Genomic DNA, 24,958 nt, shown 5'->3' with positions numbered 1-24,958 from the left:
AGGCGGGCGGGAGATTCCTGCACCCACGCCCGGAGATGTGGAAACCATGGGCCTGGCCTCTGAGGGGGCTAGGCTCATAGAGGAAGGTCTCTCGGCCGAGGTCGTAGAGACCATCCTTCACTCCAGAGCTCCATCCACGAGGAAGCTGTACGCTCTGAAATGGAAACTTTTCTCAGCATGGTGCAGAGAACGCCAGTGGGACCCAGTTAACTGCCTGGTTGGTACAGTGCTGGAGTTCCTGCAGGCAAGGTTCTCGGCAGGGTTGACCCCCTCCACAATAAAGGTGTACGTGGCGGCCTTGGGTGCCTTCCACGTCCCTTTCGGTGGAGTGTCTTTGGGAAGACACCCTCTAATTACACGCTTCCTCCGTGGCACTTTGAGGTTGAGGCCGGCTATGCACTCGAGGCTCCCAGCATGGGACTTGGCCATTGTCTTGAGGGGCTTGTCTGGGCCACCGTTCGAACCTTTAGAGGAGGTTTCGGACAAGTTCCTCACCCTAAAAACTCTTTCTTTTGGCCATTTCATCTCTCAAAAGAATAGGAGATATTCAGTCCCTGTCTGTAGCACCCTCATCTTTAGAGTTTGCGCCTGGGATGGTGAAAGCCTTTCTGCATCCCAGGCCGGGTTATGTCCCCAAGGTTCCTACGAGCCCACGGGGCCCCATCACTCTCCAAGCCTTCTGTCCTCCTCCGTTCTCGACGTCAGACCAGGAAAGATTAAATCTGCTGTGCCCTGTTAGGGCGTTGGATACATATGTCCACAGAGCTGCCCTGTGGAGAAAGACTGATCAGTTATTTGTCTGTTTCGGGCCCCCTAAGAAGGGGGCCCCTGTATCTAAGCAGAGGATGAGCAAGTGGGTGGTCGAGGCCATTTCACTTGCTTACGAGGCGGCCGGGCAGCCGTCTCCACTGGCTGTCCGGGCGCATTCTACCAGGGGTATGGCTGCTTCGAAAGCACTTTTGTCGGGGGCTTCCCTCCATGATATTTGCAACGCGGCCGGATGGTCGTCTTCATTAACCTTCGTCAGGTTCTACGAACTAGACCTGGCATCTACTGTTGGGGCGCAGGTACTCTCGTAACCGTGTGCGCTTCGGCTTCACACATACGAGACACTTGGTCCTATGGCGATGTGGGTATAAGCGTTCTCACAGCGTTTCGACGCAGCTCGAGTTCCCCGAAAGGGAACGTCTCAGGTTACGTATGTAACCCTAGTTCCCTGAGGGAACGAGACGCTGCGTCGCCCTGCCATACTCCCGGCGTGCCCGTGATCACTTACTTCAGGCTTTATCAGAAGCTAGTTCCTGTTTGTGTTCGCGGACCTTTTATAGTCTCCGGTCGATGACGTCATCACGTCGGCGACGATCGATCTCCCGATGGATTGGTTCTACACGCGCTTCACGACGCATTTACGCAGAGGCGTTCTCACAGCGTTTCGACGCAGCGTCTCGTTCCCTCAGGGAACTAGGGTTACATACGTAACCTGAGACGTTTTCTATTTTAAATATATTTTGTATTTTGTATTATGTAATTTTTTTCCGTGATGCAAAGCTGGATTTTTTTTCAGGCGCATGATACTTCAGAAGTAATTCTAATATGCTGATTTGGTGCTCAAGAAACATTTATGATGTTGATTATCAATGTTGAAAACAATGTTTGCTGTGGAAACTGTGACATACCGTTCAAAAGTTTAAGGCAAGTAAAATGAAAAAAAAAAGAGGAAAAATAAATAAACAATTGTATTTAGGAAGGACTCGTTAAATTGGTTCTTTTGAGCTTTGTTAATCAAAGAATCAATCAAAATTTATCATAGTTTTAAAGGGGTGGTTAAACACGATTTCACTTTTCTAACTTTAGCTTGTGTGTAATGTTGCTGTTTGAGCATAAACAACATCTGCAACGTTACAACGTTCAAAGTTTAAAGCAAAGGGAGATATTTGCTTTTAAAGAAATCAATTTCTTAGGACTACAGCAAACGCCCGTTAGGGACTACAGACATTCCTCCAAGGTATTGACATCACTAACCCCAATATTTGCATAAACCCCTCCTCCGAGAACATATAATAAGGGCCATTTTTTATTGCTTTGGAGTGTGGTACAGGGCCTAAGTAGGCTGGAGTGTTGTTGCCACAATGCTGAGGAAACGCTGTTATTTTCATCCAAATTGCAGGTCAACTTTGTTCAGCCTAGGGTTGGGGGAGTTAAGGATCAATGGTTAAAATTTATTTTTAACTCGGTCCCTCATAATTATTACCCAAATCTCGCTCTCTGTGCTGCATATTTTACAGAGGAAAGCTTCCACAATCGTACCGAGTTCAATGAAGGATTCGCACGACGGCTTGTCCTGAAAGATGGAGCAGTTCCAACTTTAAAAACAGAAGCTTATGGGCCACAACCTGTAAGTATGATTTATTTTTCGTCTATGTATAAAAGTTACAGTTACAATTTACAGTTCCTGTAAAAGTTTGTATTGTTAATTGTACGTTGTAGCAAGGAAGTAAACAAATGACAACGCTGTTTGGCTCTGCAAACCAGTTTGTTAAATGCTCATTTATACTTAACCATATCTGACAAAGATCTAACCTTACAAATTGTTTATAAATCTCAACAGCGAACTTGGAATTAGTGTAAATTATTCTTTGATTAGAGTTTTTATGTATTGTTTATCTACATGCTTGTTTATCTACAGGCATGCTAAACATGGTTCTGTGTCTGATTTGGCTACTAGTAAAGCCAAGGTTTAGTGTTTGTTTTGGGTTAATAGTTCTTGAGACAGATATTTGGGTATAATCGTTTTAAAAATGCAAAAGGTGTAGATCCGCAGTCTTTACAGACTACCGGTAAAGGTAAGGGGTTTCCCGGAACACATGCACTAGGTGGTTAGCGAATCACAACACACTAGGCCAGCTAACCAATCTGAGCCCATTGCGTATTTTTGAGGGACCGGCTTCATAGAACCTGGAACCCATCAGACCGTTTTTACAAGGAGAGACAGAGCAGTGTAGATGTAGAATAAAGGTAAAATATATGAAAAATAATGTTGTTGTTTTTTAAAACAAAGCATGAACACGTTATAGTGCCCCCCACAAACATAACCTTCGAAAGAATGTGTTTACCACCCCTTTAACAAAAATATCAAACAGCAAAATCTGTTTTCCGAAAATAAGTTCTAATATTTTAAAATATTAAAGTTTTTACTGTATTTTTGTTTAAATAATTGTACCCTTGGTGAGCATTAGAGATCAAAATATAAGAAACTCTATTTCAAACTGCCAATCCTTTCTGCAAAGTTCAACTCTGATCAAACACAACTGAATCAGTAAAGTAATGCTGCCTTCACATGTGTTATCGGAATAATCATAAAAACTAGTTTCCCAGGTAAAAATTAGATATGCTCGTAATCACAACTTCAGAAGTGGGAAGTAGGAAATTTCCAATAGCATATGAAGGCTGGCATTCTTCAAAAGAACTTGATAATTACTGGCAGGTGTATTGGATCAGGGTTGGATCTGGATTCCCTCATTCACTCATCCCCAGGAACAGGATTGGGCAGACAAAATGTTCATTTTTGGGCAAACAACATCTGTAAATTATTTGTGCCAACCTGTAATTTAACAGCTTCTGGAAGCTTCATCTGGAGAAGACTTTGATGAGGGACATTATTCTCCAAATCTCTATCCTCCTTTTCCTCTCTTTCTCCATCACTCTCTTCAAGTTCATCCATCTCCTCTGTTTTACATGTTCCTCTCATGTAACTGACTGGCAGGATGAGACTAAACACGGCCTCGAGATCTGTCCCTTGATACACACCCATCATCAGGAGTGTGTGAAGTAAACCGAGCAGAGGAACCAGCAGGAGCTCTATGCTGCCCCCTGCCGGATCCCTCACACCCTGCCCAACTGCTGTCACTGCCTCCTTCAGCATTGCAGTGACAACAGCCTTTAATACATCCAATGGGAACTCTGGGCTGTCTTGGCGCAAGTTACTCCACAAAGCCCCATCATTATTACCTTCCATCATGTCTATTTTATAAGCTCTAACAAAGCAAGGCGATGTGAAGCGCATTCTCGGCCACAAGGAAGTGCTGAAGTAACTTCCTGGGAATCTTTGCAATTTCCTATTGTTTCCGAAAAGTGTAACAGACTGTGTTGCATCTGTTAAGGGCACAATGTATTCATGATTCATTGCCTGCCTGGCACTGGCATGGGCAGCTAGGTGGGTGTTGATGAGGAGGTTGTAGTAACTTATCCGCAGTTGACCTGGCATTCTAGAGCACTGCAATGCGAACAAGAGTTGTGATTGGTCCACGTGGCTGCAGAGGGCGTGGCTTACATGTGTGTTTCCGTGAGCTGAAAGGGCTGAGTAGAGGCGAAGGGTGTGGTCATGAAACTTCAGGAGATTGTGCAATTCGGACAGTTCCAGAATGTCCACACACCTGAAAAAGGGGGACGTGATAATAATGGAACTAGAGAAACAACACAAATTGTATTTGATAGATTGGATTTTTTTTCCAATTTAGTTTTGTTTATTTAAAGGTGCCCTAGAATGAGTTGAAACAATATGTTAAATTGTTCTCTGATATCTACATAGAGGGTATGTGCCTTATTTAAGGGCAAAATGTGTCCAGATACAGTTTTGCAGGTCCATTTACAACCCTATAAATTGTAAGTAAGCTGCATTTCAGCAATCTCCATTTGACATGTTCAATTAAAGTGTCATTCAGTCTACATTTTAGACTTGTCTTTTTTCGTCAAGGATACTGCATGTTTAAATAACGTTAGTCACAATGTAGGCTACGCAGTGACTGTGATGTACTCTGAAAGCATGCAAAAACATCATAGGCCTACTTCAGTTCTCAAAAATATAACTTATATTTATACAAAATGAATAGCCTTGTCAAATGTTTTTACTTATATGTCGTTTTAACTTATATAGTGGAAAAGGTGATGTTTGCTAGAAGGATCGAGTGAGCGATCTGTAAGCAACGTATCTACGGTTGTATTTTGTAATACAAAATAATATTAACCTTTGTCATTAGACACACTATTTAGTTTTGTATGGTACTTGGTGTTTCAATTGTTACTGTAATAGCATCTTGCGTCATCTAGACAATGCTGTCTCTCTAAGAAACTTTCAATTTAATCAGAAATCGTTTAAACAGTCGATAAGTGGATAAAATCGCTACTTACTGCTTGCAGGAATGTGATGTCCATGTACTGAACACTTATTATTTCACTATGGCAAGGTTAATTTAATTTTTCATTCTAGGGCACCTTTAACAAAAGTGTTTTTTATAGAACAGAATTTTTAAACAGCAGATTTTTAGGGTGGGGGAAAAGCTGTAAATATTAAGATGATACAAATAAATTAATATAATACAAAATAGGCCAAAGGTCAAGCAGGGACAAGTAGAGGTTACATATACAAATATATAAAATATGACACAAAACAATTCAGTTTTGATATTATTGTTGTGTTAAAAATGTACAAAATGCCACACATTTCCATTTTGTTAAATGTGATGTCTAAAATTCTAATTAACAAAATTCTTATTTTTTGCTCAGATAAAAATGGCAAAAAAATCAAAAAGTGTACATATTAGCAGCAATTTGATATCTCCAAAGTGACCTCTGACCTGCTCTCCTCAGGTATATACAGGGTGGTGACCTGTCGGATCTGGGTGCAGCGAGCTCTCCAGCCATATCTCTCCTCCAGACGGGTCACTTCCACAGGCGGAGCATGGTCGGGTACTCGAGTCCACCGCATAGGCGTTAAATGTTGAACACACAGTCTGGGAGGGCACTGAGGTTTCGCATTTCTTCTTTCGCTCCGAAAAACTCCCGCTGATAGTGGCATCACATTCTGTGGGCAACAATACAAATAAATATAAACTGCTGCCAATATTATAGGGAAAACTATATACAAATTAATTTGATGTTTTATTTATGGGCAGATAGTGAAATGCTTTTTACTTGGCATTCTTAACTATATATATATATATATATATATATATATATATATATATATATATATATAATGAAGGGAGAGAATACAATTAAATGCACAGTGGCATAAAAACAAAATATCTGATATATAAGTGCAGATTTCTATTTGTGTATGGAGATATCAGAGTGCACAAAATCTAATTTGATATTGATCTACTCTTGTGCTGATTTAAGCCAAGCTCAGCCATAATGGATGTGTTGCAGCCCATTTTAAGACTGAGCGTTTAAGGTTTTTATTTATTAATGGCAAAGGAGGTATTGCTGGCAATTAAATTCTTTTAAAGCTTGCAAGGACACCCAATGGGCTGAAAGAAGCACTTTTTCACAGATTTATTTGGTCTGGCCATGGAGAACAGAACTGATGTATTGGGTGTACCTTGATACGTCCCAGCTCAAACTGGAAGACTTCGGGACTGGTGGGTTTAGCAAAAACAGCAGGGAAGAGCTTGGTGCCAGGTTCCACCTACAAATGGAGACAAACGCTGAAGTCAAACTACAATAAACACTAACATCTAAACAAGAAAAACCTATGAATAAGGATAATTTTATAATATAGTGTGTAGAAAGTGCTTCTCTGACTGTTTGTGGCTAAAATCACGACTAGTCAAGATATGCTTGAATTAAGGTATTTTATGGGACTAAGTATCCAAAGATTATTAGATTAATCTAATGTATAACCTAAATTATACAATAATGATACATATGCAAAGCTAAATATTCAAACTGCAGCCCCTGACTTTGATGTTTACCTGGTAGTATGTCGCAATCTCCTTGCCATTAGCAGTGAATGTCAGGAGCCCTGTTGCTGTGTCAGCCAGACAGCCAATCTCCAGGCTACTGCTGTTGCGGTTGTGGGACAGAACACTGCCCTCTGTTGCACACACCATGTAACAGCTGCTACGCTTGACACTAACAAATACACACAAACCAGTATTATATCAAATTTATATTATATATCAATTTTATGCGCTTGTGTCATTTTTATATTTTTTGAGTAGGAGGTAGATTTGTAAAGCTATAGCTTAAGTTGTTTTTATTTCAGTTTTATTTGTAGTAATTTTAGTACTCAAACTCATTTGTCATTTTCTGTTTTTCGTCATTTCTATTTGACAGTGGTCAAGAGAGCTCAACACCCTGCAACTGAAGAAAACATATGCAAACAGAAAAAAACACCAGCAAATTAAGAAAACATCATCATCAGTTTGACAACACATGTGCTGCAAAAGTCCACAATGCAATACAGAAACATCCTGCAAACAGCACAGAGCGCACTGGAAATATTTCAAGGGGACCCTAAAAGTGACGAACCCAGCAGATGAAACTTCTGTGAAAATGAGGCGTTTTTGAAATTTTCTGTGTTTTTATGTAAGTGGCGGGTTTTATTGTTATCCCGGATTGTTTAATTTTTGGCCATTTTTGTAGAACAAAACTATTTGTAAAATAAATGATTTAGTTCATTTGAGTTCAACCACCGTTACAAATGTCTACTTGTCAGTCGTCATTGGTGTTGTCGATGCTTCTAGTAAACATAGAAACTGTCGAATGGCAGTCTTTCGAATCAGCTTTGACCGCGACTCTGGAAGACTTGGAGTTAAGCTCTTCTCTGAGAAAAGAACGGCACTGAAGTCATTCTTAAGAAGGGAAGATGTGTTCTGAGTTTTGTCGACCGGATACGGCAAAAGTTTAATCTTTCAACGAGCTCTGCTTCACCTTCGTTGCTCCGGTTGGTTGTAGCTCTATCCTATCGCGTGCAGAGGGAGTTTGAAAGACAACCGTTTATCCCACCCCTTGGATTGAGCCCTGTCAATGGGCAGTTTCCAGACCAAACATCTTGATGTCAGGCTAAGTATTTGCAGCACACGTTGTCAAACTGATGAAGATGCTTTCTTAATTTGCTGGTGTTTTTTCTATTGGCATGTTTTGTTCAGTTGCAGAACATTGTTCTCTCTATATTTTATTATATTTCAGCTTTATTTCAATTACAAAAAAAAAAGTTTTATTTTACAGTAAAACACTGACACATAAATTACACTATGTATTCAACAAAAGGACTAAAGAAAATAATTTGTCTAAAGATAAAGCATCTTTTAGATGCCCCATGAGTCCTACCTCTCATGAACTTTCCCCCATTCATCCCCAAGAGTGACTGTGACGCTGCAAATGCTGTCCAGGTCAAAGGTCACATCATGATGGTGGAACTTAGAAGTCACCCATCCAACCCAAACGTAAGAAGGCTCCTGACTGTAGGGGATTCTCACAGAGTAATAATACTGCAGTGAGAAAGAGGAGATCATGGTAAATGTACTCTAAATCAAGACTACTTGCTTGAAACAAGCTCACAAGGTCCCATTCAGCATCCAGAAACAAATGGCTCGACAAGAAAGGGGTTATTGTCTACCGTAGTGCAGCGAACAAGGCAGTTGTCTTCATCTTTCTCAATGGCCAGCACGTCCTCCGACAGACGAGCTGATGAGTGACTGGTGTTTAACTCAGTTTTCTTCTTCAACATAAACCTGCAGTCATCAGTTGATACAGGTATGTAAAGACAATTTCAGTCAATAGATTCTCCTCTTTAGATGAATCATGTTAGTTCAATTATGTTTGATGTTCTAGAAGCAAACGTGAACAAGGAGGAATGAAGTGAACTCACCGGTGCTTGAGTCTAGATGGCTTCTCCTGACTGTGGTCCTTGTGATTATTGAGTTCATCTCTGGATCCTGTGTATTTGTGAGCTTTCATCAATAACTCAAAGTCAGACTCTGCTTCTCCTTCCTCTGGATCTTTGAGGTGGCACACCACACCGCTGCTGACCTCGCTGAGGCTGGAGAACACCTGTGCGCACTCTACTGGCATGCTCAGACGGTAAAATCCAACATAACTTGTGCTCCTTTCCTGCTGCCCAAAAAACTTATGTGCTACTTTCAGACAGGGGGTGTTGTCGACAGTTCCGACACGAATCACCTGGGTAGAAATTTGAACATAATTGTATAAATACATAACATTGTATGTACGAGATCATAAAATAATTCAGAAATGTACTGAGAAATTTAGTTGTAGTGATTTTGACTTAAATAAAGGACATTTAATGGATGGAAATAATAAAATAAAATAAATATTGTGTCCACAACATATTTTCAACATATTTTGGGGAAAATATCTTCGATACACTTTGATAGTATACCGATTTTTCTATTTTGGTTTCCTCTCAAATAAGACTTCAAAGATATTCGCAAACTTTTAAACCATAGACTGTAAAAAAATTACAGGTTTAGGTTTAAACGCTAAATCAATACATTTAACAAACCATAAAATGAAACCTAAAATGTTTTATTTCGCAATGATTCAGGAATCTAAGGATATGACTCCTGTGTGAGTCTTTAAAGTAAACTTTATTACAACATTCAATATGACTGACACCCAAAATAGCCGATATGAAAAAAAATATATTCAACTCATCATGCAGCCCTGAATATTTTATGATTTTTTTAGGCAAACCATTCAGAAGTTATAAGCAAAAATATATATTTTTTCATATCTTTTGACCAGTAGGTGGTGCTATGCCGAAACACAGCATGTAGCCCCGGGTCATGCTTGTGATGATATGTACAAAGTTTGATCAGAATACGACTGCATTGCGGAGATACAGCCTTATGTCTATTTTCTCAAGCGCTGTGTAAAATGTGTTTGCATGTTATTCGAAAACGCTTTGACTAATTGACTTTGTTGGGATTGTCTGAAGATGATCTGATTACATTTTCATGCAAATCAGATAAACCGTCTAGGAGGAGTTTGAAAAAGCAGGTTTTTCGGAAAATTCTAAAAGGCAGGAAAATGTTCATGCTGGAAAATGACGTCATAGGGTTAGGGTGCAATCGAATCATCTTGAGCCAAGGAATCAGAGGGGATAATTTTGTTTCTTCAAAATTTATGAGCACAAACATAAGCCAAACTATGGACAGATGGTGGCGCTAGAGGGATTAATTTAGAGACTCCAAATTTGCTATGGTGACAGTTTAGACTGTCTTCTGTCAGTGTTCCAAATTTAATAACTTTCCCGTACACAGTTCTATGGGCTGCCATAGACTTCCAGAGTGGAAGAAAAAGAAGAAAAAGAACGCCAATGATAACAATAGGTGCCTACACCCCTAATAATAAAATCTGATATGATAAAGTTTATGTTAATGAACTAACTTGTATGTTAGGATGGTCATCGGGTATAGGAATGAACAAAGGCTCTCTCCAGCTCATCCACAGAGGTAGCTCTTTGCTCATGTTCAGACCAAAGGGCTGGTATCCCTCTTGTAGGCCACAAACACCGAAGTATCTCAGTGAATCAACCTGACGACCCAAATTTAGACGACCCACCTGATTTATCCCTATACTACAAACAGGCAGGAAACCTAGAATTTATCAAAGAGAAGACAGCGAGAAATGTGTTATACAAATAAAAAAATATCCATTTAAATATATTATTCAAATAAATTTGATAATTACATGTCAAAATGGAAAATTACCACAGAGAACTTACCATCAGATATATTAAAGTCCTTTCCAGCCAGTTCAGAACCACGACTGTTTAGCAGTAGCTCTCCATTAAGAGTAACCATCATAGTGCATGTAGTCAGGTCCAACAAACAGCCAATTACATCTCCCCTCTTCCAGCGGCCACCCAATTGCTCTTCCCCACCATGCCACCACTGCCCCTGAAACATGCAGTGTAAGAGATAAATGAAAAGTATATTACCTTTTTCGATTTTTAAATGTTCATAAAGGCCTCTCATGGTTAATATATAATCAAGCTCAGTAAAATGTGCTTTGACATCATAAATTATCATTGAAATACCTTAGAACCATCAAACACAAAGGCCTGATCATCTGACCCAAGATCCACGTCAGGTTTACATCCAGGTCGTGCCCAGCCCACTCTCATCTGTCCATCAGATACGGCCTCAAACTCAAAGTACCATTTGCCACAATGCACTGCAAAGGGCTGCTCCACACGGAAAATCCGAAATCTCTCTGCAGCCATAGATTTAATATTGCTACCTGAGGCTATGGGAGACAAAAATGTAACAAATGTTAATGTTGATTTACATACAATACCATTCAAAAGGTTTCATTTTTTTAAAGATTTTTTGAAAACTGTCTCTTATGCTCATCAAGGCTGCATTTATTTCAGGAAATAAAGTAAAAACTGTAATATTGTGAAATATGATTATATGATTATAATTATAACTACACATGATTATATTTTAAAATAACTGTTTTCTATGAATGTATTTTAAAATGTAATTTATTCCTGTGATGGCAATGCTGTATTTTTTTTAGCAGCCATTACTCCAGTCTTCAGTGTCACATGATCCTTAAGAAATCAGTGTAATATACTGATTTGGTGCTCAAGAAACATTTATTATTGTCAATTCAAAATGGATGTGCTGCTTAACATTTAATTAATTACAAAAAATCTCAAATCTTTAATGAAAAGAAAGTTCAAAAGAACAATATTTAGATTTTTTTTTTTAAATAATGTAAAAGTATTTACTGTAAATGTAATGCATCATTACGGAATAAAAATTGTTGTTGTTGTTTTTTTTTTTCATTCTCATCATTTTTTTTTCATCTCATCTCATTTCATTTTCATTCAAATCATTCTAACAACAAACTTATCAACAGTAGTGTATAGAAATGTATGAGGACACCATTTAAAATTATTAAAATATTAAGCATATATTAACATTTACCATGTATCAACAGCAAACAACTAAAACCAAAATGTGCTTTAAGTAAACTTCATAAATAAGTTTGAAATTTATCCAATTGTCCAAATGTCAATTCTTCAAACTATACTGCCAAAAAAGGACAATGGTCCCACCATGTTCTTGCTCCAGCGGCTCTACAGTGTATCCTAAGCCAAGAAGGGTACCCAGAGCATCCCTCATGGCACCTCTACCAGCCTGTTTGCTCTTTTCATCCAACAGGGAAAATGGAACTAGTTGCATACTTCTCTTACACTTTACATCCTGGAACAAAGAGATACAGTATACCATGAGAAGCTATTATTTTTACATTCATCATACACAAAAATACAAGTTGGAGATATACCGTTTGTTTTCAAGTACTACATATGGGCACATTTTGCATTTGCATTCCATTAATGAAAAATAATTCTTAAAATCACATTTATATTGTTTGTTTTCAATAAAATACTAATTTCCACCTGCTGTTGTCCAAAGCTCCAACCCTGCCTGATATGCTCTCTGGCCCAGATGTTGTGTTCATTCTCAGCCAGTTTTTCCACCAGCTCTTCCTGGGAAGCTGTTAGCACAACACAGGACTGATCCACAGGGGCTGGTTTATATCCGTTCCATAGCTCATACCTGGACAGATGATGTATTTAGATTTCATATAACAAGGATGATGTAATTGGAATTTATTTTAAATTTCAAGTGTCTTAGTGAGGAATTTTATTTTGATATACTTATTTGAAAGGCGAACATATTTCACATTCTCCTCTGCATGTTCATCAGAGAGTCCAATATGGACACCAAAAGCCAGAAGAGTCCTTCCACAACACAAAAGAAAGCATCATTAATAACAGAGAGCTGATTAATAGTATATATTAGGCACCAAAAATAAACGGCATACCTGAGGATGTCCTCAGATGACTGAAGGTTATGAATCCGTTCCTGATCTGGAAGTTTGGAAAACTCAACTAGACAAGGATGTACTTTTTTGCTCTCATCTTTAACCTAGGAGTAGAGATGCCGTTTTAATATACTCCAGAATGAGATGGAGCAATTGAATGGATGTTATTAGGGCGTTTTCAAACCGCTGGATTTTTTACTTTGTTCCGAATCAGGGACTTACATTTTTTATAATAGATGTTTTTACACCATTGGGCCAAATCGTTTGTGGTTGCTTAACCGTTCGTTCCATTGCATGCCAACGTGGTCCATCCGTGCTGAGAATTCCAGGCTGTGAGCTTATTGTAATCATGCTGAGAGAATTAAGTTTAAGTGGAAATTTAAATGGAACTGTTCCTTACTTTATATATAAATTCTATATATATATATATATATATATATATATATATATATATATATATATATATATATATATATATATATATATATATATATATATATATATATATATATATATATATATAATTTACCAGTTAGAGCGACAAGAAAGGCTTTGTCGGGAAAGCATGTCCTGTTTCGAAGAGTTGCAATAGGATTTTGAGATGAAACTTTAACTTTGGTTTTCAAATGTAGTACTGTGCTCAAATACATGAAACCAGACACTGCTGCTTTTTATGGAACACATACACATTTCCCCTTATGAATTGTGATACAGCTTGGGTCATATTGCTTTCTCACAACAACCAAACTGCTCCAAAGGTGATTTTCACCTTTGCTGAGACAACCTCTTTCAGTTGATTTCGGACGGACTGTTTTGGTGTGGATCCGAGCATATGATTAAACGAACTGAAGGGAGAAAACGTGTCAGGTTCTGAAACAAATGCTCCATACGAGCCAGGTGTGAAAACGCCCTTAGATACTTACAGGTCCACAGTTCCAGCCCTGCTCTATTTTGTCAATAAGCCAGAGTTCATGGAGATTTTCTGCTAATCTTTCTTTGATCTGCTCCAGCTGTGGAGGCTGTTCAACCTGACAAGATACAAAGTTGAGGGCAGGGGTATCAGATACTCACACAAGTTGATGCAAGACAGATTGTGGCTGGAAATAATTGTGCTTTAATGGTGGTACTTAAAATTGAAAGTACCTGGCTGGAATCAACTGGAATGGGTGTAAAGGTCACTGGACTAATAGGGATCACAGGGCCTAATAGGTCACGCTGTATTTCATTGTGACTTCGTGTGAGTTCCTGACACATTTCCAGCTTGCAGCAGGTTTTGGGGAGGAGCGCTTCAGCGCACGGAGAGAAACCAGCAGGAGGAAGAAACCTAAACTCTCCCTGCCGAGCCCCAAGCATCACACGCACCCTGATGGGGGGAAAAAAATCAGACACTATTTATTTTAGTGAGGGTCCTACATTTAAATGGTGAGGTTGATTAAAAATAAAATGAGTTCATTTTCCATGTTTTGTTACAATGCTTCGAATCAAAAAACATTCGAAGGTAACTCACTGCACTCCAGCTGAGAAGCTGACCACAGGAAACAGCAGCCCATCAACTTTGAAGTTCTCCAGCATGCCTTGAACTGGCTGTCCATTGACCCGAAAGGAGATGCATGTTGCACTAAGGTCAAGACAGCAACTAATGACATCATCCTCCCTTAACAGGTGCTGGCTGGGTGAGGTGACCCTTCGACCTACACCTCCTTGGAAAGAATACAGAAACTTTGTTTAGATTTCACATTTATTTATTTTTTATGTAATGCATCTTTGCTGAATATCTTACTGCCCCCAAACATTTGAACGGTAGTGTATAAGCTTATAGTATCTTACCTGCCCAGAGCTGGAGTCCATCGAAGCCATAAGAGCAGAGGTCGTCTCCAACACCATTTGACCCCCAGCTGTGACCCCCTGTGGGGGAGGGATGGTACCCTTCAGTGCTGGCCCAACCCACTCGCAGGTGAGTAGGCTCTGCTGTCACAAAAGGCTCCACCTTCTCAACTACAACCTCATAATACCACTTCCTGTACTGGGCGCAGTCATCTCTTGCACACAGGAAGATGTTTGGACGTACACTAAACAGAGAAACATCTTTTATGAGATTTAACATTTAACATAACATTTATTCTCATTGTTTGGTCAATTTCTATATTATAACAGACTATAATATATATGCTAATATGCTAAAAAAACTCTAAATTTGCTTTTTTTATTGATAAAAGGGCACCTGAAAACTTGGTTAACCAGTCTTGTCTGTAGCAGCAGGTCTCTTTCTGGCAGCAGTGTGTCACAAATCAAATTCTGATTAGAGCGGACAGCCACGCCATGACACACACAGAGTGAGCACAACACATCCAAGATCTGCAGATGCAATAAAAACACACAAATATGATACAAATAGTAAAACGAATTAAGCAATCATCACAGAACACATAAATATACTACAGTTTGGAGTAGTGTAAATTATTTAATACTTTTATTCAGCAAGGACACATTAAATTGATCAAAAGTGACAGTAAAGAAAGACATTTATAAAGTTACAAAAGAAATGCAGTTCTTTTAAACTTTCTCATTCATCCCAAAAAATCCTGAACAAATTATTGTGCAGTCCATAAAAATATTAAGCAGCTTAACTGTTTAACCGCTGATGAAAAATCAGGAATAAATTACACTGTAAAAAAAAATTATGTCTCCAATTGAAAAATGTCTAGTGACTCATCACATCTAATTTTTTTAGTTGGCCAAATTGAATTTCTCTGAATTAAATTGCATCAATTCTCAGAAATTAAATTTGGCCAACTGAAAAATTTAGATGTGATCAGTCACTAGACATTTTTCAATTGAGATATTAATTTTTTTTAACAGTGTACATTTTAAACGTATAAAATCTATATTATATATAGAACATTTCACAATATTACTGTTTCTACTGTAATTTTGATCAAATAAATGCAGTCTTGCTGAGCCTAAAACAATTTTTTAATTTATTTTTTAATCTCCTAGACCCCAAACTTTCGAATGGTACTGTAATTACCTTATGGTTCCTTCCATGCTTGTCCAGAAGTGTGATGATAGATTTAATGTGGCTTTCCTTAATCACATTCAAAGCTTCAGGACTTTCTACTAAAACACAATGTAGCACTTCCAATATTCCTAAAAGAAGAAGAAGAAGAAGAAGAAGAAGAAGAAGGAGAAGGAGAAGGAGAAGGAGAAGGAGGAGAAGGAGAAGAAGAAACAATTGAGGGGAGACTCTTTTTGACATCATGTTTAGACTCTAAAATCAACTTAGACATTCTAGTCACAACACAAAGTAAATCATTCTGCAAGACACCTACCAGAGGAGGCCTCCAGCCTCTCCAGTCTGCTGACCAGCCAGTCCAAGGATCCAGAAAACTGGGCACAGTTGTTCCGATTACCTCTGATAAGGGCAGCTGTATGGAAAATGGAAATTTTGTAAACCCAAGCTAAACCTTCAAAACAAATCTATCAAACTAAAGCCAGTCTATACCTAGAAGCTCATAAAAAGAGTTCAAAATCGTTTCCCACGACTCTGCCGCCTCTTTCCCAGCAGCCTCTGCAAAATGAGCCGCACTGTGGTACACATGCAGGTGGTCGATGCAGTCCAGCACCAGAGTGATTATACCCTGAAAAAGGCACAATGAAGCAAAACAAAAAGTAAACAATTCAGATGTTATTGCAGTGTGTGGCTACATGAGCTGTCTCGTTTGCTGCAGGTATTACCTCATCTTGGAAGAGATTTTGTCTGTTCTTCAGTGCTCTAATATCTCCCTGTCTGAACTTGTGGTCTTGACCCATTTCAGGACATTGAAAATAACCAAGCAAATCCTGCAGTGTCAGGCGGACCATCTCAAATGGAAGAATTAGATCAGTAATGTTTTCCTTCTGACTGACATCCTCTAGTCCCCTTCAGAAATAAAAAAAAATTCATTATGAAACATAAATGTGCTTCTTTGAACATACTTTTGGGCCTTTTAAAAGGATTTTAAAAGTGTTGGAATTTGAAATGCTTAAGCAAAGTTGATAAGCACACACTATTCTGTCTGATATCACTGCATTATTTTCTATTTCACCTAATGAATTGTGAGAAGAGAAGAGCAGAGGTACGGATTAAACAAGCAGCTTGTGACTCCTCCCGCTGAGAGCGAGACAGGGTGATTCCGTCATCCATGTGACCTTCTGCTTGCAAAACAGCCTGCGAGAGAGAACCACTTCACTTCATGCATTTGAACCAGAATTCAAATATTAGACAAAACAATAAAAAAATTAAAAATTCTGGTTTATTTACTTGCAGTACCTGAGTTTGGGGTCAGTGTGATTTAAAGATGCAAGGATGCATAAAAATTATCCAAAGTGACAGTAAAGACATTTATAATGTTAAACATTTTAAATATTTTAAATAAAGGCTATTTTTTTTACTTCCTTTTCACAAAATTATTAAGCAGCACAACTGTTTTCAACATTGATTTTATTATAAAAAAAATGTTTCTTGAGCAGCAAATATTAGAATGATATCTGAAGGATCATGTGACACAAGACTGAAGTAATGATTCTGAACATTCAGCTTTGCCATCAGATAAATAAATTACATTTTAAAATATGTTCAAATACTCAAATTGTGATTTGTTTTTACTGCATTTTAGACCAAGTAAATGCAGTCTTGGTGAGCATAAAATACTTCATAATAATAATATTTCATAAACATTAATACAAATCTTACCGATCCCAAACTTTTGAACTGTACTGTAAGTGTTCTTATCTAGTTAGTTTTTGGACCTTATTTGATTTATTAAAGGGATAGTTCATTTTGAAATTAAATTTTGATATGTTTTAGCTTAACTCATGTGCATCCGAGATGTTTCAGTTTTGATCATTTTAGGTCAAACCGTTCTTGTCTGTGCCTCACATAATGCAGGTCTATGGTCACCACCTCAAAGAGCATACACAGAGAAGTCCAAATTAAACAATCCCCCATCGTAAGTACACACTGATGGCCTAAGACACAAAATGAGCGGTTTGTGTGAGAAAACGAACAGTATTTATATCGTTTTTACATCTTGTACACCACTACGTCAAACTGATCCGAGGGCGCGCGTGCGTGTTTCCTGTTGTGACATTCGCGCGTTCTGGCTTTAGTCTGCACAAGCGCGGAAAGCGCCGGAAGTGGTATCACATTCTTGATCAGTGTATTCTGGTTCAAATAAATATGGTTGTGAAAAAAATTCAACATTGCCTGTAATATATCGAAATCTTCTTCCATTGCGATGTCCTGTACGTCTAAATATGTTTAGATCTTCACAGTGAAATGTAACACTTTCCAAATTTCTGTGTAAACAATGAGAGACGTACACGCACAAAGAGATACACTTCCGGCGCTTTCCGCGCTTGCGCAGACTAAAGCGAGAACGCATGAATGTCACAACAGGAAACACGCACGCGTGCCCTCGGATCAGTTGGACGTAGTGGTGTACAAGAGGTAAAAACGATATAAATACTGTTTGTTTTCTCACATAAACCGCTTGTTTCGTGTCTTAGGCCATCAGTGTGTACTTACGATGGGGGATTGTTTAATTTGGACTTCTCTGTGTATGCTCTTTGAGGTGGTGACCATAGACCTGCATTATGTGAGGCACAGACAAGAACGGTTTGACCTAAAATGATCAAAATTGAAACTACTGGGGAAACAAATACTCCTACATCTCGGATGCCCATGAGGTAAGCTAAAACATATCACAATTTAATTTCAAAGTGAACTATCCCTTTAACATGTTTACCTGTCTCTGTGGCACGCTTTCCTTCTGTCTCTTAGAGTCAGTGGTCTGATATGTAAGCCAAAGCCCTGTGTCAATGTGCTGAATGAAGCAGAGAGAGTCTCCATATTTGATCTCAGGTACACCCATGCCATCTCTCCTCTTAACAAAATGTGAGCTCTCCTGGCTTCCTTCCTATAAAAATACAGTGAAAATAATTTGCATTAATCATAAAAAATGTATTTCACACCACAACAACAAACTTATTATACACCAAAAAATCTGATTATACTCTGTAACCACAACTATTTATTGATTATTAAATGGTTTATCTGGCTATGTTGAATTTAGAGCTGATATTATCCAACCTTTGAAGCACGGAAGGAGAATGCTGTACTTTTAACATCGGCTCTCTCTCTTTCCATCAGCTGGAGTCCCTGATTGTGAGTCAGTCCCAAGTATGATCCGGTGGTAAGGTGCCGAAGGCGGAACGGCTGACCCCAGTGAGTGTGGCTACAGCTCCACCTGTAAACAATCGTTTACCAAAACAGTCTGACAAACATGGAGGGAATCGACTTTTAACTCACTGCCATTCGCTAATTAGTTGAAGAAACACCTACGCAACATGCAACATTTCGAGCCTCCATAAAGATCGAGCCTGAAGAGATACCAAGCCTCCCTCAAAATGGACAGATCTGGGAAGAAAGGAAAAATGGTCATGAAGGGAAAAGATGTAATAAATGTTAATAATAAACTATCTCTACTCAGAAAGGTGACCTCTCTTACCTGCGCTCCTCCCGTCTGTGTTCCACTGCAGGAATGGTCAAACATTCATCTGTGTGTCCATGTAGCAAACGCACAGTGTCTCCTCCTCGCACATGACCTACAGTTCAAAATTAAAATAAAAAAAAATGACATCGTTTACCTCCAGCTAAAATATCTAATATTATTTCTAATATATTGCAAAAATAACAATAATATAGATTATATATATATATATATATATATATATATATATATATATATATATATATATATATATATACACACACTGTGTGTGTGTGTGCGTGTGCGTGTGTGTAAAAAATTATATAATCAATAAGTTATGCCAACGTATGTTTATTACATTGCTGTAATTCATCAAAATAAGTTAAGCAATTTTCAACTTCATATACAGGATTCAACTCATTTTCTTAAAGCTACACTGTGTGATATTTTCCCCCATCTAGCGGTGTAAAGGTATATGACCATGAAGTGAATAATAGTTTCTGTTACTCTCAATTCTGATTCCGTTTTGACTACGATTTAGTCCAAGATTAACATGGCAATCCCCCTCCTTACATTCGACACAGTGCCATTGAGTGTTAAAATGCGAAAGACGAATTTACGGGTATGTCCCTTTTTGGGTAATGTACTTTCAAGATGGAGGGGCAACATGGCGACCAGCATTCGAACCCCTCACCCGTATGTATTTTCAATGGCATATTATAAACTTAAGAGAATACTTTATTAATTGAAAGAAGTATATATACATTAATGAGCACATATATTTTTGAAATAACTAATTGTTTTTAACTAAGAATAAAAAGGTACACAGTGTAGCTTTAAGTTAGTTTAATGTAATTTAAGTTGAAATTACTTGACCATTCAAGTTGACTGTAGGCTACTTAAATGTAAGGCAGCAACTTTTTTTTACATATACACTACATTGCCAAAAGTATTGGGACACCCGTGCAAATAATTGAATTTAGTGTTCCAATCACTTCTATGGCCACAAGCATATAAAATCAAGCACCTACGCATACAGACGCTTCTACAAACATTTGTGAAAGAATGGGTCGCTCTCAGGAGATCAGTGAATTCAAGCGTGGTCACGTGATAGGTTTCCACCTGTGCAATAAGTCCATTTGTGAAATTTCCTCACTACTAAATATTTATTCCACAGGCAACTGTTAGTGGTATTATAACAAAGTGGAAGCAATTGGGAAAAACAGCAACTCCGCCACAAATTGGTAGGCCACGTAAAATCCCAGAGCGGGGTCAGCGCATGCTGAGGCACACAGTGTGCAGAGGTCACCAACTTTCTGAAGAGTCAACAGCTACAGACCTCCAAACTTCATAGCCATCAGATTAGCTCAAGAACAGTGCATAGAGAGCTTCATGGAATGGGTTTCTGTGGCCAAGGAGCTGCATCCAAACCTTACATCACCAAGTTCAATGCAAAGTATTAAATGCAGTGGTGTAAAGCACAAGCCCACTGGACTCTAGAGCAGTGGAGTGACGAATCAAGCTTGTGTGTCTAGCAATCCGATGAACGAGTCTGGGTTTGGTGGTTGCCAGGAGAACGGTACTTATCTGACTGCATTGTGCCAAATGTAAAGTTTGATTGAGGGGGGAGTATGGTGTGGGGTTGTTTTTCAGGGGTTGGGCTTGGCCCCTTATTTCCAGTGAAAGGAACTCTTAATGCTTCAGCATAGCAAGACATTTTGGGCAATATCATGCTCTCAACTTTGTGGGAACAGTTTGGGGATGGCCCCTTCCTGTTCCAGCATGACTGCGCACCAGTGCAAAAAAAAATGTCCATAAAGACATGGATGAGCGCGTTTGGTGTGGAAGAACTTCACAGAGCCTTCACAGAGTCCTCACCTAAACCCGATAGAACAACTTTGGGATGAATTAGAGCGGAGACGGCGAGCCAGGCCTTCTCATCCAACATCTTTGCCTGACCTCACAAATGCACTTCTAGAAAAATGGTAAAAATTCCCAAAAACACATTCCAAATCCTGTGGAAAGCCTTCCCATGCGAGTTAAAACTGTTATAGCGGCAAAGGGTGAACCAACTCCATATTAAACCCTACATTAAACAAAGAATGGGATGTCATTAATGGTCATGTGCATGTAAAGGGAGTCGTCCCAAAACTTTTGACAATATACTAAAAAAATATTTAAATTTTTTGTAAAATTGGTCCTCTACCCTGCGTCTCCACAGTTCCAGAGGAAACAGGGGCCACACTCCACAATGTTTGCTGAAAGGCAGCATCCACCCGGCCAATGCCATTGTCATTACCTTCACCGATACTCCACGACACATGCTAGAAAGAGAGAGACAGGTTGTCACATTTAATACAAATACTGATATACAGACAGACAAATAGATGAACAGAATGAATTGATTCACTCACTAGGTATCTCTCAGAGGAAACACTAACTAAGATGAGATCATCACCCACTCTGACTTTCTCACCCTCTGACCTCTGTTTGGATGCAGGGTGAACCGTCCACCAACACACCTCCCCTGAAACCATAAAACAACAGCCCTAGTCTTTATCAAAACATTCCCACACATTTCACATACAGAAAGAGAATATGAACTTACCTTTTGTTTCATCCTGCAAACCAACATCAAAAGCCAATTTGTCAGAGGAGACACCTGATGTGGACAGGCAGCAAAGATACTAAACAAGAAGAGACAGCAGATACCAAATTTAAGCTTCATAGTACCCATATTGATTGGAAGCCACTAATTAATAACAAGGAATATAAAAACTGGTCTTACCATGTTGCTGTAGACATGTCGAAACAGAACTGCCTGGCCATAAAGCAGAGTACGACGCCCAGCTGCCTCAAGGTACTGAAACAAAACTCTCTGTGATATTTTATAGTGTAAAATGTCTTATTATTATTATTGTTGAAAACAGTTGTGCTTCTTATTATTTATGATTCTTTGATTAATAGAAAGTTCAAAAGAACCGCATTTAATGACAGTCCCTTTTGATCCATTTATTTCATCTTTTTAGAATTTAAAAGTTGTGACCCAAATTTGTGAAAGATGGTTTATGTGTGACATGTTCTACTGAAAATGTATCCACTAAATCCTCGTTTGCTGAAAACTGCCCCTTTCAATACATTACCCACCCCTGCACACTGGTCTTCACGGTTGGCCAGCATCTCCTGCAGCGCCCGGACAGACAGACACTGGTCAAGAACAAACACGCACACGGAAAGGTCTGCTGGAACATTCTGTTAACGAGAGGAATGTTTTTGAGGCATATGATCATGCGGAGATTGTTCTTACACATAGCAGTGACTTAAACGAGTAAATGAGCATCATACTTTTGAGTTGGAGGTGGACTCAAGGTAACATAACCGGTCACCGAAACCTTCTGCAGCTAAACACAGTTTCTTCTGATGAGGGTCTGATGAACAACACCTCAACACCAGCTCATCCCGCTGAAAACACATTCACATTACTGACCACAGTTAAGAATAGACTCTTATCTGATATCATGAGTTAAAAAAAAAAAAAATAGGTTGATGGAAAAATGCTTAAAATGGCATGTTATGACACCTTCAAGTGTTTAACTGAAAGTCACAAATGGTATTTTGAATATTTTGAATGTAAATTAAACTTGGATAATTGCACCATAAACTGTGAAATGGAAATTAGAGGGGAAAAAACAATGCAACATGCTACAATGAGATTTTATTAATTATCCTCAGTAGCACTACTTTGCTCATGTGTTAATGTGTTATTCTATTCAGGCAATACATCTTTGTCAAAAAAACATCTTGTCTAAAAAATTTTTTTTTAAATATCTGTTATTAGAGAGCCCCATCTTTCCTGGTCAAATGAATTTTATAAATAAATTCTAAACAAATAAAAAGCCCCATATACTAGATCAAACATTGCACATCTCACAGTGTGTAGAACAGCAGTGTTTTATGTTGCACTGCAATGCAGCCTTATAAGGACTGAATATCAGCGTATCATTCAGTGAAGGGAGAATTCTGAAACCTTCAGCTTGTCATTTACATTTCATTGACCAGAAATGGGTTTTATAGGGACTTTCCGTAGACATTATTTTTATACTGTAAAAACTACTGTATATTCTACCCCCTTACACTAACCCTACCCTTAAACCTACCTAGATCTTTCTGCATTATTACATTTTCACACAAAAAAATCACTTGGTATGATTTATAAGCTTGTCCTCACAAGGTCAATGATTTTGGTGTCTCTGAGGGGACATTTTTCCTGTAACATATAGGGTGAACCTGAACCACACACACACACGCGCATCTGTAATCTTTGTGGGGACTCTCCATAGACGTAATGGTTTTATACTGTATAAACTGTATATTCTACCCCCTTTCACTAACCATACCCTTAAACCTACCTATCACAAAAAAAATGTTCTGCACTTTTAGATTTTCGAAAAACTTCTTTGATTTATAAGCTTGTTTCTTCAGAGACCTCAATAAGGTCTCACGTGTGCTTACAGTTTGAAGTTCCCACCGGAAAAGAAAAACATGAACCCACACATTTTAAAAGCTCTTAATAAAACAATATAAAAAAAAAAATATTTTGCACATTTTGTTATAAATGTATGCGCTAAAGGACATACAGTGAATCCGTGAAAGCATGTACTGTATCTGTGCAAGAAAGAGAGAGCACATTTATCTCTGCTTTAGAGATATGGAGCTGAGAGTGGACAGCTCACACATCCACCAGACTCTCCAGTTCCTCTGTTACTGATAACACAAAATAAAAATAGACACCAGTGGTATGGTGAAAACACTCTCTAATGTGAATTCTCATGCATTTTATAACTGTATATGACAACAGACACAACAAAAAAAGTAGTGATCACTCAAGTGTAAACATATCATCAGTATGATATTGTATTAAATAACATTGATAATATCTGTGGAGCAAGCTTGTGTATTCATATGCATAGCCAAAAAGTCTCAGATATATTATTTTGTAACCCACATGTAATGTTTAAGTCCAAGAAGCTAATTCATTTCCTATTACATCAATATAATAACAAATCCAATTGCAATTTAGTAATTAGCCCTATTTCTGTCAGAAGTTACAAATGTAGTTCAGCATAAAGAAAGGGTCAACATATTAATTTAATTCATATTGGCAGTATAAAGTAGCCCATTTTACTTACAGTTCGCAGAAACTGGATTTCATCTTCCGTGTCTCCAATATCCATGTCCAGTGACTATGTAGCTGGACGTTAGATCTGGTCAGGGATCTATGTGTAAGAACCAGAAGACTGAAGAACTCCACTCACCCAGCTGCAGGTGCTGAACTTATCCCAGGACAGGGAGACCACGATACCACCCATCATGAGATAATGCTGCTGAGATCTGATAAAGTTAAAGTGGGAGAGAAAGGGCTTCTCCATATTTGGTAAGTTACAATGGAGAAAGCTTGCAAGCAAGAAAATAAAGAAAACAAGAAAGCAAAAGTTCATTTATGTAAGTGAGGATAGCAAGATACAGTAAACTGTGACATAAAATACCCCAAATTTGTGGACTACCAGTAAACTTGATTTAAAAAAAAATTGGGACCTAAATTATTCAGATACTTTGACCTGACCATGTTTTGCTTTAACTGCTAATGCAACCTTTTACACCACAGACTGAACAAAATTAGGCATTGCTTGGTCACTAGTTGAACTAAATAGATATTATCTAATTTAGTACTTAAATTTAACAGCTGGCAGCTGATTGGTTGATTGTAATCCATTACATAT

At 38.4% G+C, this 24,958-nt stretch overlaps 1 protein-coding gene across 1 annotated transcript in view; it reads right to left on the bottom strand.

Annotated features, from left to right (window-relative positions):
• The window catches only part of ryr2b (ryanodine receptor 2b (cardiac)), an 89,735-nt gene extending 65,213 nt beyond the window's left edge, over positions 1 to 24,522 (bottom strand). The window contains exons 1-35 of the mRNA XM_067455682.1: positions 24,368 to 24,522; positions 22,524 to 22,640; positions 22,326 to 22,430; positions 21,967 to 22,041; positions 21,787 to 21,865; positions 21,593 to 21,705; positions 21,385 to 21,502; positions 19,197 to 19,293; positions 19,031 to 19,105; positions 18,779 to 18,935; positions 18,435 to 18,605; positions 16,734 to 16,855; positions 16,384 to 16,567; positions 16,151 to 16,286; positions 15,978 to 16,073; positions 15,677 to 15,795; positions 14,870 to 15,003; positions 14,476 to 14,717; positions 14,156 to 14,348; positions 13,792 to 14,011; positions 13,572 to 13,676; positions 12,649 to 12,752; positions 12,482 to 12,565; positions 12,221 to 12,380; positions 11,876 to 12,023; positions 10,847 to 11,055; positions 10,532 to 10,706; positions 10,195 to 10,403; positions 8,654 to 8,964; positions 8,402 to 8,516; positions 8,113 to 8,273; positions 6,753 to 6,912; positions 6,380 to 6,466; positions 5,634 to 5,860; positions 3,602 to 4,433 (exon numbers count right to left, since the gene is read on the bottom strand). Of these exons, the coding sequence (XP_067311783.1) occupies positions 3,602 to 4,433; positions 5,634 to 5,860; positions 6,380 to 6,466; positions 6,753 to 6,912; positions 8,113 to 8,273; positions 8,402 to 8,516; positions 8,654 to 8,964; positions 10,195 to 10,403; positions 10,532 to 10,706; positions 10,847 to 11,055; positions 11,876 to 12,023; positions 12,221 to 12,380; positions 12,482 to 12,565; positions 12,649 to 12,752; positions 13,572 to 13,676; positions 13,792 to 14,011; positions 14,156 to 14,348; positions 14,476 to 14,717; positions 14,870 to 15,003; positions 15,677 to 15,795; positions 15,978 to 16,073; positions 16,151 to 16,286; positions 16,384 to 16,567; positions 16,734 to 16,855; positions 18,435 to 18,605; positions 18,779 to 18,935; positions 19,031 to 19,105; positions 19,197 to 19,293; positions 21,385 to 21,502; positions 21,593 to 21,705; positions 21,787 to 21,865; positions 21,967 to 22,041; positions 22,326 to 22,430; positions 22,524 to 22,640; positions 24,368 to 24,412 (5,685 nt within the window). The 5' untranslated portion in view covers positions 24,413 to 24,522. The remainder of the gene's footprint in view (positions 1 to 3,601; positions 4,434 to 5,633; positions 5,861 to 6,379; positions 6,467 to 6,752; positions 6,913 to 8,112; positions 8,274 to 8,401; positions 8,517 to 8,653; positions 8,965 to 10,194; positions 10,404 to 10,531; positions 10,707 to 10,846; positions 11,056 to 11,875; positions 12,024 to 12,220; positions 12,381 to 12,481; positions 12,566 to 12,648; positions 12,753 to 13,571; positions 13,677 to 13,791; positions 14,012 to 14,155; positions 14,349 to 14,475; positions 14,718 to 14,869; positions 15,004 to 15,676; positions 15,796 to 15,977; positions 16,074 to 16,150; positions 16,287 to 16,383; positions 16,568 to 16,733; positions 16,856 to 18,434; positions 18,606 to 18,778; positions 18,936 to 19,030; positions 19,106 to 19,196; positions 19,294 to 21,384; positions 21,503 to 21,592; positions 21,706 to 21,786; positions 21,866 to 21,966; positions 22,042 to 22,325; positions 22,431 to 22,523; positions 22,641 to 24,367) is intronic.
• Between the last annotated feature and the right edge of the window lie 436 nt (positions 24,523 to 24,958).

This window comes from Pseudorasbora parva, chromosome 10 (genome assembly GCF_024679245.1).
Source record: "Pseudorasbora parva isolate DD20220531a chromosome 10, ASM2467924v1, whole genome shotgun sequence".
In the NCBI taxonomy this organism is placed as follows: domain Eukaryota; kingdom Metazoa; phylum Chordata; class Actinopteri; order Cypriniformes; family Gobionidae; genus Pseudorasbora; species Pseudorasbora parva.
The sequence above is the reverse complement of the archived record's forward strand: the minus strand, read 5'-3'. Positions and strand labels throughout refer to the sequence as shown.